This window comes from Octopus bimaculoides, chromosome 20, assembly GCF_001194135.2.
Source record: "Octopus bimaculoides isolate UCB-OBI-ISO-001 chromosome 20, ASM119413v2, whole genome shotgun sequence".
Lineage (NCBI taxonomy): Eukaryota > Metazoa > Mollusca > Cephalopoda > Octopoda > Octopodidae > Octopus > Octopus bimaculoides.
Window position 1 is genome coordinate 28,006,443 of NC_069000.1, and position 13,552 is coordinate 28,019,994.

Genomic DNA, 13,552 nt, shown 5'->3' on the forward strand with positions numbered 1-13,552 from the left:
GTTGTGGGGTACATTCTTCGCCAGGGTAGGTTTTGGCATTTATAAGCCGCCCTCTTTCCCTATTTCTGGCGAGGATGTAGTCGATTTGGCTAGAGTGTCTGCCGGAGCGGTAGGTGACTAGGTGACTGGCAGGTTTCCTGAAGTTGGTATTGCAGACCATAAGATTGGTTGCATCACAGAACTCCAGCAGTCTGGTTCCCTCCTCGTTGCGGGAACCGAAGCCATAGCCTCCATGTATGCCATGGAAGCCCCCAGCACGACGTCCGACATGACCGTTGAAGTCTCCAGCCACAAAGAGAAGGTCCCTGTCACTCGTCGAGTGAAAATGTCAAATACAAAGATATAAAACACTGGATTGAATGTAACTGGCACTAAAAACAGTGTACACAAGGGCAGATGTGAACTCTCAGAGTCTTGGTTAGCAACCCATCTGGTGATGGTGTTATGATAAAAATATCAGTGATTGTACACCTTACAAATACTACCTCTAAATGAGTGATGTCAAAATCAAATAATAACCACAACTGGAACTGTTAACAGTGAAGTTGTCGCGCATGGTAGGCAACTGATCAATCCCCAGCAGGTCATCATCAAGCTATTGATCAGGACCAAAATCGTAGTCAAAAGTGTAAAAGAAAGAGAATGAAATGGGAAAAAGATGCCAAATAAGCCAAATAAAAGAGGCTTCATGAATTGAGTGAAGAGAATATGGGATGAAAAAAGAGGTTTTGCCAAGATATAGACAAATGGCTGAAATAGATTGAAATAGAATGCCTCCTACGGAAAGCAAAGATTATCAGGAGGATTCTAAGCACTTGAAGGACTGTCAAAAACGTGTGGATACATAAGGTTGTGGGTAGTAACCTGCTACCCACATAAATCCTACCAGGATTAAGACCAAATCTGAGCTTGTTTCTATAATGATGATGATGATCATCATAATAGTAGTAGTTATAATAACTTTGGAATGAGACAGTGGAATACATGTGGAGGAAGAATATAAGAAACGGAGGCTCAGGAAGAATATAAGAAATGGAGGCTCAACCAAGTTGTAAAATTTTACACTGGAAACTGTGCCAGAAATAAGAATTTGAAGCTGTAAGCATATGGTACAATCACCGAGTCAAAAATGTACTGGAGTCAGAGGAATGTAAGATTTTGTGGGACAAAATGGACAAGAAGTTAGAAAATAAAAGACTAGAAATTACAATGATAGATAAGGAAAAGTGAAGTTGCTTACTGATCAACTCACCATGCCTGTTTGATTCTAGGATCGTAAAGAAAGAGTATGAAAAACAAAAAAATACAATCCCTTAAAATTTGAAATAGGAAGAATTTGGAGCATGAGAACAATAAAGGTTATACCTATAATAATTGATGCATTGGAAACAGTAAGCAAAGATATAGACAAATGGTTGAAAGAAATTGAAATAGAATGCCCAGTAGAGCTCCTACAGAAAGTCTGTCTCTTTGGGACAGCATGGATTATCAGGAGGGTTTTTAACACTTGAAAGACAGCTGAAAACTTGTGGATACCTAAGGTTACAGGTAGTAATCCACTACCTACATAAATCCTACCAGGAATAAGACTGAACCTGAGCCAAACCAAAATAATAATAAAGCTAAATACCTTCAAGTTTGATAATTTTCAGTGTTTTGGGAAACTTCTGGAATGCTGCATCAGTGAGTAGTGGAGAACCAAGGAAGGAGATGTGTTCTAGTTTGGAACAATGAAGTAAGATACTCTTCAGATAAAGAGAAAAACAAAAAAAAAATTAAATAAAGACCCCATGTAGATGCAGAAGAGGTACAAAAAAGAAATGGTACTTTGGTTAACATACAGTTTAATGTTGTAAAAAAGTGAAAATAAATTGGAAGTGAAAATAATGAAATCCGATAATTTCATAAACACAGGCACTTAGTTATATAAGATTTTCTAGTGACAGCATGAGCATTTCTGAATGCAGCTGGAGTAGATTGCTGTCAGATAGTATAGTCAAAAAATCCATAGGGATGCATTTGATGTGTGAGATATGTTAGTTTAGGTCACATATATGTTGTGAAGTTGTAAACTATTCTTTAAATTTTGTTAATCTAAAATCCGTATACAGCCTGGTGATGGATGCTTTGCTGAGAAGAAACTCAGGTGACAATGTTAAACATGAGTTGCTGAGGCAAAATAGGTTTAGAGACTGTGAAAAAGTTATAGGTATGTTCTATGCATCATTTTTACATTATATAAATATCATGAACAACATTTAAACTGCATGTTAATCCTTACTTTTTATCTGTGAATATGATAATCAAAATGCTGCTAAATACTGATATAGTCACATACTGTGTAATAATATGCAGAGGATTTTGATTTCCTGGGACCAGCAAGACTAAGAATCATTGCAGCATCTTTCAAAACAAGCAAGAGGGAAAACAAATACAGTGAGGTTTATGAATGCATGCAGCTCTCCAAAGATTGTTATGCATTAGCCCTAAAATAGTACCCCCACCAAACAAAAGAACACCTGTGAATGATAACACTGAATTGGTGACCTGGTGAACTGGTTACCTGTAACAAAAAGAAAAAAAACAGAAAATACCACTAAATTGACCCCAGTTGACAAAAACACCCATCAGATAAAATCACTTGTCACAGGTTAGGCCTGGTCGTGCTGAAAGGTTACTATGGATTAAGCTGGGCTGAATGTGTTGTAAACAGGAACAAAACTCACAAACATTTTATATTTATTTAAGGAAAGGATATCTATCTGTCTATCTGTCTATCTGTCTGTCTGTATGTATAGATATATACTCACACACACACATACACAATGGGCTTCTTTCAGTTTCACTCTGATCAAATCCACTCACAAGGCCTTGGTTGGCCTGAGACTACAGTAGAAGGTACTTGCTCAAGGTGCCATGCTGTGGGACTGAACTCAGAACCATGTAGTTGGGAAGCATCATCCATGTATTGCATCCAAAAGACCCAACAAAACACATGCAGTAGGCTTGAGATCATGACCTATAGACTGGAGGTCCAATAACTTGGGAATTCTACCTCTACTACTTTGATTTGAAGTTAGTAACTAATGTGTCTTCTTTCTCCACCATATTTTTCTACAAACTTAAATTCATTGACACAAGCTGATGAAGCACTCATTAATTACACAATAGTATCTCTGCCCCTTACAGTAGTGAGCTTTGCCTACATGAGGCAAAGATACACAGTTCTTACAGTTGTAAGAACTGTATCTTGACAATATATACAGTGCGGTATCAGAAACTGATAATGAACAATCTCAGAAAGTTCATCACAGTACATTGGTGCAGCACATTTTTTTAAAGATATACAGTAAATTAAAGCTAGTGACTTCAAACCAAAGTAGTAGAAGGACTCAGAGCTACAAAACGGTTTGGAAAAGGAAGGTTTGGAATCTTTAAGATCCATTGGATAATCAGAGATATAGAGATTTTTAACAAAAAGGTGGAGGAGATAGAGAAGTACAACATAGAGGGTAACTAGAAATTCTTATGAAACAACCTACTGAGGGTGACATCAAATCTGCAGTTGGTACAAAGTTCAAACCAGACCAAGGATGATGTGGCAGTAGAACAGTGAAGTAGACAGCCATAAATGTGAAGAGACAGACATGGAAGGATAGGAAGTATGGGGATAGCAGAGAAATATACCAAGTAGTTTGAAGAGAAGCTAGGCAAGGAGAAAAGCATGAAGGAAGAGATTTGCCAATATCAGTGGCACTAAGACCAGAGGTGTGAGCTGTTTCAGGTTACAAGACAGTGTGTCAAAGAAAATTATGATGTCGTAGGAGGGAAGTACATGCAGATAAATGATGATACACTTGCACTGAGTGATTTTGAAAGATGCTATGGAAGTGCCACTATGACAGGATGCTAAATGTGGAGAATGCATAGGGTAAGGAAGTCTTCTTAATGTGAATCCAGCAAAGGAACCAGCTATTTGAGCTGACAACTGTATGATTGATAAAGAAATTAAGAATATGAAAACAGGAAAAGTTCCTGGTCCGCCAGAAATCATAACTGAGATGCCTACAATATCTGGCAGAGTGGGATATAGCCAAGTCACCTGAGTAGTTTATCAAGTAGTACAAGAAGGTATCACATCCAACGACAGGCATAGAAACATTATATCTACTGTTACAAGGGTAAAGGAAATGCCTTAAAGATAAATAATTACAGAAGTATTGAATTGCTAGACCAGATCAGGAAAGTTATGGCAAGGGTTATTGCACAAATAATTAGGAAGAGAGTTAACCTAGATGTGATGCAGTTTGGTTTTGTGCAAGAGAGAAACACTACTGATGCTATCCAGTAAGGTAATGGCTGCTCTACTTAGCATTTGTCAACATGGAGAAAGCCTTTGATAGGTGATCACTGTGGATACTAGGAGTAGATGACTGATTAGAGCTATCCAAACCATGTACAAGGGTACTTTCTGTAAGGTGAAAGTTGGAGATGAGTACAATAATGAAATGAGTGCAGGAAGGAGTTCTCCAGTGTTTGGTTCTCAGTCCCCTTCTATATATCATTATTCTCTAAGCCATAACAAAAGAGTTAAAGACTGGTTGCCCAAGGGAGTTCCTCTGTGCTGATGACTTTGCTCATAGAGCTGAATCTGAAGTAGAATTAAAAATGAAATTCCAGGTGTAGAAGTAAAACATGTAATTAAAGGACCTAAAGGTAAATTAACTTAGCAAAGATAAAAGTAAGCTGGAAAACAGACAAACCACAAATCTCTTCAGGAAAATGGCTCCGTTCAATATTTAGAAAATGTGTAGGTAGGAATTCCATATGGTATACCCAGGGTAATCTGTGGACACATAACAGGTATAGGGAATGTGGATGGAACTCATGGAAGAGATAGACCCAGGAAGATGTTGAACAAAGTAGTGAAGGCTGACCTCTGGATGTTGGGCCTCAGAGAGGAGGTGACAAAGGCTGGGGATGATTGGCCAATTGCTGTGTTCAAGAAAACCCATCCATCTCAGCACAAATGAGGCTTTAAAAATATACTGCTTACATCTATGCCCCTGACTCAATGAAGTATTTAGTCCACAATAAACTGCTCTACTTAGCATTTGTCAACATGCTAAGTGTCTTTTCCCCAGAGCTCATCTTCATAACAGCCATCTTCTGACTATGGCATTATTCACTCAGCCACTGTAACTATATGACAGCCACTTACTTTGTATTTCACATTCTCAATATCATCCCCTACCATCTTATCCTCCACTGAATACCTCCTTCACTTTCACTCTTTCATTTGGCCAATGACAGCCCCTACTGCTTATGTTCATCATCTTATGTACCGCTCACCTTGTCCCTGGTGCTGTGCATCTCTTGAACACTGCCCACATATCACATTACCTGTACTGCTACCTATCACCTACCTGACCCAAACTTATTTCTTCCACCTTTCATCCTCTGAATTGATATTCACCATTGATCACACCTCCACTCAAGTTTACCATTCTCTTCTACCCCTTCTATCCATTTGTCACTCTCCTTGCACACTTTTACGATCTTACCTACCCATTCACCTTGTCCATTCCTCTGGACCAGTTCTCTGTTGTTCACCTTCATGTAACCTAAGGATATGTCCTAACACCTCTGCACCATCTTCTTCTCTCCTTTTCCAACAGGGGTTGCCATGTATCTCCTCTATTTCTATCCTTCTATCATACTTTAATTTCTCATCACTTGGCATAATCACCTCCCTTAATACTACACTCCTCAGTTGAGGGATCTTGTTTTGTGAGGTTATCTCATTTGTTCCAGTACCATGTAAAAAGCACCCAGTATACTCTGTGAAGTGGTTGATGTTAGGAATGGCATCCAGTAGTAGAAAACATTCCAAAGTAAACATTAGAGCTTTGTGCAATCTTCCAGCTCATTGGCTCCTCTCAAGCCATTCAACCCATGCCAGCATGAAAAACAAATGTTAAAAAGTGATGGTGATGATGATGATGAGATTAAGGCTTCAGAAAATCCATACGAATCCATGTATATCTTGAAAAACATGCTATTAATAATCTGGTAATATACATAAATGTGATTTATAAAACAAGATAATATATTGTTTTCTATATTTTAAACTTTAAAACAATTTTTTAAAGCTTTCCATGTGAAATTAATTGAAACACATAGAGGTTGAGTTTCATAAGAAATATGATTATGAAAGTGTTAAGTGAGGGTACCTATATGAAATTTACCTTACCTGGATGCATTGGTCCGTTAAAGTTGGGAATTCATCAACAATAAAGACTTTAAGATTATCACACTTGTTGAAAATTTGCATGAATCCTTCAGGAGTTAACTGAAAATATTTGATGAAATTATTTTTGAATTTATTTTCAAAATGAGCTACCAAGACCATGTTAGAACATAATAATAAAATAAAAATTGTTGTTCATATGATGTTTTTAGTAAACTTTTTTTTAATGGGTTGCTACTGCCTAACAGACCGATACCGATGATGCTGACACCCACCACCATTACCCACCATCACCACCACTACCACTATCACTAATAATAGTATTAGTTATTGTAATTGTTACTGCTGTTACTATGTTACTACTGCTGTTGTTGCAGAGGGAAAAGAGATATGAGTAAACCCATGCTAGGGAAAAACTTGAAGAAAAAAATTTGCTGGTATTACTTGCACATAGAGATACTTCAGTTAGCATGGTGGACAAAATGATTAGTAGCATTTAGTCTGTTTTTACATTCTGAGTTCAAGTTCTGCTGAGGTTAACTATACCTTTCATTCTTTCAGGGCCGATGAAATAAGTACCAGTTGAACACTGGGGTCAATGTAATTGACTCATACCCTCCCCCAAAATTACTGTCCTTGTGACAAAATTTGAAACCATTATTACTATTACTACTACTACTACTATGGGGATGAGCTGGCAGAATCTTTAGCACACTGGGCAAAATGCTTAGCGACATTTCATCTGTCTTTATGTCTTGAGTTAAAATTCTGCTGAGGTCGACTTTGCCTTTCATCCTTTTAGGGGTGATAAATTAAGTACCAGTGAAGCACTGGGGTTGATGTAATTGACTAGTCCCCTCCCCCATAATTTCAGGCCTTGTGCCTTTAGTAGAAGAGATTATTATTATTATTTGATGCAAACTCACAGCTTATTTTGCTGGGTATGATGGAAAGTGTCAGCTGTCCACAGCCAGCAGACAAAGATGACATTTGTTTACTGGTTGTGCTTCAAGAACCCTGTGAAAAAGTTCCAGGCGATGCTGATTTTTATCGATGTTCTACCTTTGCATTTGTACCAATCTTTTTGAACCATGTTGGTAGTTGAGTACTGATACTTCCAGGTGCATCAATTACTATTGGTATCACATCTACTCTCCTCATTGACCACTACTTATGTATTTTTCACTTCGAATCATCATAGTTGTTCAGTTTTTCTTCTTTCTCTTTGATCCTGTTATCACTGGGACATGCTACATCGATTATCATACATGTCTTTCTATTATTATTATTATTATTATTATTATTATTTCCAAGGCAGTGAGCTGGCAGAATTGTTAGCACACTGGACGAGATGCTTAGCAGTCTGCTGCTATGTTCTGAGTTCAAATTCCACTGAGGTTGACTCGGCTTTGCATCCTTTTGGGGTTGATGAAATAAGTACCAGTGAAACACTGGGGTCGATGTGATCGACTAGTCCCCTCCCCCAAATTTTAGGCCATGTGCCTATTGTAGAAAGGATTATTCTTATTATTTCCAACAAAATTCAACAAAACTTCAGGAGTCAATGCAACACACATGTAAACAAAACGATAATAATAATAATAATAATCCTTTCTACTATAGGCACAAGACCTGAAATTTGGGGGAGGGGGATAGTTGATTACATCGACCCCAGTGTTTCACTAAATTAAGTACCAGTGAAACATTGGGGTTGATGTAATCAACTATCCTCCTTCTCCATATTTCAGGTTTTTTTACCTATAGTAGAAAGGATCATCATCATCATCATCATCATCATCATCTTTACATGTGTGTTGCATTGGCTCCTGAAGGTTTGTAGAATCTTGTTGGAAATAATTTGTTTACTCTCTTTAATTTTTGTTAGTACCTTACATAAGGACATACTTATTTACTAGGTGAAGAGTAGGGACTGCCAAATCATGTTGTAAAGAGCTCTACTGCAATATTTTTAGCTTTTGTCAGTGTATTTTTTTTTGGGGGGGGGGGAATTATAGCATTGTTAACACCCACTAAAGGTTTTAACGAGGAGATAGCAAGAAAATCTTATATTACAACCATCTTCATGAGAGAGTAAAAGCTAACAACAACAACAATGGTCATGGTATTCTTAACAACAAAGCAATAGTGACACCAGTTGCAATAACAACAGTAACAACAGCAGCAGCAACAACAACAACGATAGCAATAGTAATTACAACAGTAACATCAGCATCAGCAACCACAATAAAAGTGTCATCAAGGACTGTGATGACAGCAAAATCACCTAGAAATCTTGTACTTAACAAGAAAGAAGACCACCTGGCACAGGTGAAACAACTTATGAAGCTGAATGGGAGAACTGCATAAACTGCCATCCCAGCTGAGGTTTTGGTGGGAAGCACACTGAAGATGGTAGTGTATCTCTGTGTATGTTCTAAAACTCAAGTCCTAAAAGCAGTGATACATGCTCTGGTGGAACAAGACCTGAAAGAAATATGGACAGACAAAGAAAATGTCACCAGGGCAAGGCAGTTTGGGAGTGTGTAGGTCCTCCTCAAGAGCAAAGCCTTCAAGTTGAAGCATTCTAAAGCCCCCAGATGCAACAAGGAGTTTTTCCTCTTCCCAACTTGTTGATGGAGGAGGATGTCATGTCCTTATCAAGACAGAAAATGCCACCAGAGTTGGATATCTGGTGGTTGATAGCTTACATCACTTTAGCAATACTCTCCATGAAATAAAATAAATGGAGGCATTGTGGTCTGGACCAGGAGATTGAAATGATCCTAAACCTAAGCCTGATGGAGTGAATCTACATATTGCAGTTGAGGGCAGAAAGCTAAGATGCCAACTGAATGGTACAGAAGACTGCTTCAGAGCTCTCTGTCCACAACAAAAAGCATGAGAGAAGAGACCCCCACTCTGCTATCAACATCACAACCCCAATGGCAGAAACAGTGTACAATATCAAAGAAACACGAACAAGAGCAGCAGCACCAGCACCAACAACAGCAACAAATGACACCCACGATTACAGGAAAATATCCAACCAAACTCTTTGTTATTCTTCCTCCCCCTCTTTCCAACTTTCTCAAGCACACACATGTAAACGTATCTCCACTCCCTCCTGTATTGGATTTTTCCAACATGGAAATTTCATTTTGTGAGTATGGACAGCTAAGCAAATCCAAAAGACAAAAAATATTTTTAAAAGATACCCCTGCTATGAATGAGTTATGATGGCATCACTAAAACTACACCCATACCAAACACTAACAAATTCACAACTTCACCACCACCACTACCGATATTAACAAAAAAAAAATCACACACAGTAGACTGAAATGCAAACACATTAACAAAACACACCCACCCACAAACTTTCTGCTAATATTAAACACAAATCTAAAACTGATATATAATCAATATAACTAATATAACTAATAAAAACAAATCTAAAACCCAAATGGAAAACATGAAACAAAGCGGGGGGGTCAGCACTTTCAAAATGCTACACAATTTGAAAATAACAAGGCTGGACTTTGAGACATAAAATATTGAAGGAGACTTTGCCTAATGATGTGAGAAGTCCGAACGTAAGAGCCAAGAACAGACTCCTAAAGAGTTTTCCATAGAAAGCTGAAAACTTCAAGGAGACAGAGTCAGCCAATGTCCAAGTAACCCATTTCCTTTTCCTCTTTATATTTCACTTAACATGGTGAATCTCAGAGTGTGATACATAAAGGCACATGACCTGAGGTCACTCTAGAAGCAGAGATGCATGCACAAAGAATTAAGATCCCTAGGTTTGGATGTGATAGCCATCAGCAAGACCAGTATTTCTAACACACACATTTTTGGTAATTTCAAGATCTCCACACCTCTTACTTCGCCCAGAATGTGGAAGTGGGGTGGTGGTGATGTTTTGGAAAACCCTGGGCCTTGAGATACAGTTGATCTTCCTTAACTCAGATGGTAAGCTGATGATCTTGGACATGAACAGTGGTGAAGGTGGTGCCTTTAGACTAGTTGCTATTTATGTCTGATCTGGAGCAGGGTAGCCAGATTTCTTCAGGTGTTCAGTTTTCCTGGGAACAATCCACTCTTTACTGCTTATGGACGATTGGAATATGATCTTGGATGCATACCTGGATTGTGTTGGGCTAAGAGATAGGGTAAGGAATGTAAAAGCCTTGCAAGCTTGTTCAGTCATTTTCAAATGGCTGAAGGTACTGACTGTATCTCATGAATGTGTCAGTATAGACATGAGCAAACAGCATCACATTCATCCAGGTCATATTGAGATAGAGTATTCTGTGGGGCACAGCTCAAAGTTGCTGACTACACAGATCACAAATTTGTGACCTGTATGATCTACCTAGATAGGTTGCATAAACAGAGACCTGATACTGGAGACTGAACATGTCTTTCTTGGTGTACCAACTATCACAATACTACCGACCTTAGCGGGTACCTTCCACAGCTTGAACTGCTTCAGTTACATGATACACACATTGCAGACTAGCACATATGCAAATATTGCAAAAGTTTTGGCTCACCTCTTAAGTAAATACAAGCATGCACCCACCTTACCTAAGCATGCACATTTAGTCAGCTTCCGTGATGCATATTCTGTTTGTTTGATCAACTGAATTACCAACTCTACTGTAAGTGGCTGAATATACCACAGGCATATGTACCTTCAGGCAGGCTCAGCATGATACTGTTTGTGACAGAGCTGACTTCTTGAATTGCAGTTACAGTTCAATGTCACTTCGATTTATCCTCTTCACTCATAAGGCTTGGATAGAACCAGAGCTATAGAAGAAAACACTTGCCCAAGGTACCACATGGATTAAACATGGAAGCCTACAATTGTAAAACAAATTTCTTGATTTTTCAGCAGTGTTTGTACCCATCATGCATACATAAGAACATGCACACACTTATTAATACACTCATATATGTGCATACACATATAACTAACGAATTAATTTTAAAAAATTCAAAATAAAATGCAAATATATATTAAATACCTGAAGACAATTTGAAAGATCTAAATGTTCTAAATTCTTACAGCATTCTCCTTGTGCCAGGTAAGTCATTCCTCTGTCTGTGAACCTTCTGCAATATGCCAAACTTAAGCAAAGTAAGTTACTGAGATACCTTAAAAAAAAAAAAGTGGATAAGGAGACAAGGGGAAAATAAATAATGCAAGTAAATTTAACATCAATGAAATTTTGTTTCATACTTTGCATGGAAATAACCTCTATTCCTTGAACTCTAGTTGTAAATTATATTGAGAAGGTATAAACACAAAATCAGAGTTTGCTGAATATGTTAAGGAAAACTTGAACATTGGTCAATAAAAGTCAAATATAGTTTGTTTAAATGTCAATATAATTATGTTCACAAAGAGAGCAGAAAAGAGATACAGAAAATAATTTTTCAGACTTTTAACCCCCAACAAAATAAACAAAAAACGAAAATAACCCAAATATTAAAAGGATTAACAATTAATTAATCATACCGAGCAATTATTCTTAAAGCTGTATCAGTTATAAGTGTGTGAGAAATATTAAGGTAAAGTAAGATATGACAACGCCGAGCTATGAGAAGTAGATGGTCATCCTGTAAAAGAGGGAGAAAAAGTATTTATGGATATATATATATATATACACACACCACACCACACACACACACAAGAATATGTATGTATAACAACAATAAAAACAATAAAGTTTTTTTTTAAATGGTAAAAGACAAAAAAATTAATATTAAGAGTGATGGACTGGCAAAACTGTTACAGTGTTGAACAAAATGCTTTGCAGTAGTTCCTGCTGTTGAAGCTAGAAAGCTGGCAGAATCATTAGCGCATTGGGCAAAATGCTCAGCGGCATTTTGTCCATCGTTATGTTCTGGGTTCAAATGCTGCCATGGTCAACTTTGCTTTCATCCTTTCGTGGTCAATAAAAAAAGCTTCAGTTGAGCACAAGAGTCGAAGTAATCAACTTAGCCTCTCCCTGAAATTGCTGGCCTTGTGCCAAAACCTGAAACAAGCATTTCTTGTTCTTTATGTTTTGAGCTTAAATCCTGTCAAACTCAATTCCTCTTTCACCTCACCAGGGTCAATAAAATAAAGTACCAGTTTAGTAGTCTGGTTGATATAATCAATTGTTAACCCATCACCACTGCCATAACCAAACTAACGACCTTCTGTCTAAATTAAAATCTGTTATTATTAGTATTTGTTCTGGCTCTTTCCATTCTGAGCTCAAATCACATAGAAGTCAACTTTGCCCTCTATCCTTCAAAGGATTGAACCTGGAACCATGTGGTTGGGAAGCAAGCTTCTTACCACATAGCAATTCCTGCACCTATGTATATAGACATAAATGCATACATACATATATACATATGCATGCACATGTATACATATACAGTATACAGCAAAAAAGAAATAACAACAAGAGAGGAGCACCAAAATGGCAACATAGAGGGATTCAGGTTACTCAAGATGCAACCATGACATGCCAGAAGCAAATGCCTTCCCCCCAGTTCTTGTTAGCAGACTATACCTTCTAGGTAGCTGTAGACCTTTCATTCATATTTCATAAAATTCAATGGAAAGCAAGGTTAGATATTACTGAAAAGTAATAATACTCTCTTTTACTCTTTTACTTGTTTCAGTCATTTGACTGCAACCATGCTGGAGCACTGCCTTTAGTCGAACAAATCGACCCCAATACTTATTCTTTGTAAGCCTAGTACTTATTCTATCGGTCTCTTTTGCTGAACCACTAAGTTACGGGAACGTAAACACACCAGCATCGGTTGTCAAGCGATGTTGGGGGAACAAACACAGACACACAAACACACATATATATACACATATACATATATACGACGGGCTTCTTTCAGTTTCTGTCTACCAAATCCACTCATAAAGCTTTGGTTGGCTCGAGACTATAGTAGAAGACACTTGCCCAAGGTGCCATGCAGTGGGACTGAACTCGGAACCATGTGGTTGGTAAGCAAGCTACTTACCACACAGCCACTCCTGCACCTATATAATATAAATTTCTTTTACATAAGTACTCTCTTTATTCTCTATTTGTCTTCTCTGTCTCTTAATTTCTATGTTGTTGAATGAGCCTCCATGTTCTTGCTCAGCGTGCTGGTACAGAACTGATGAGCTCTTCCCTTCCTCAAGTTCATAGGCGAAACAGCAAGGAGCATAGGGGAGTGGGCAAATGAACATTGGAGGGAACTTAAAGAAGGGAAGAGCTCATCAGTTCTGTACCA

General features: G+C 37.9%; 1 protein-coding gene across 8 annotated transcripts in view; it reads right to left on the minus strand.

Annotated features, from left to right (window-relative positions):
- The window catches only part of LOC106867275 (dynein regulatory complex subunit 6), a 153,056-nt gene that overhangs the window by 51,721 nt on the left and 87,783 nt on the right, over positions 1 to 13,552 (minus strand). For all 8 annotated transcript variants that reach the window (XM_014912110.2, XM_014912105.2, XM_014912108.2 and 5 more), the window contains 4 exons: positions 11,778 to 11,878; positions 11,284 to 11,413; positions 6,254 to 6,352; positions 1,631 to 1,745 (listed from right to left, as the gene is read on the minus strand). In XM_014912110.2, the coding sequence (XP_014767596.1) occupies positions 1,631 to 1,745; positions 6,254 to 6,352; positions 11,284 to 11,413; positions 11,778 to 11,878 (445 nt within the window). The remainder of the gene's footprint in view (positions 1 to 1,630; positions 1,746 to 6,253; positions 6,353 to 11,283; positions 11,414 to 11,777; positions 11,879 to 13,552) is intronic.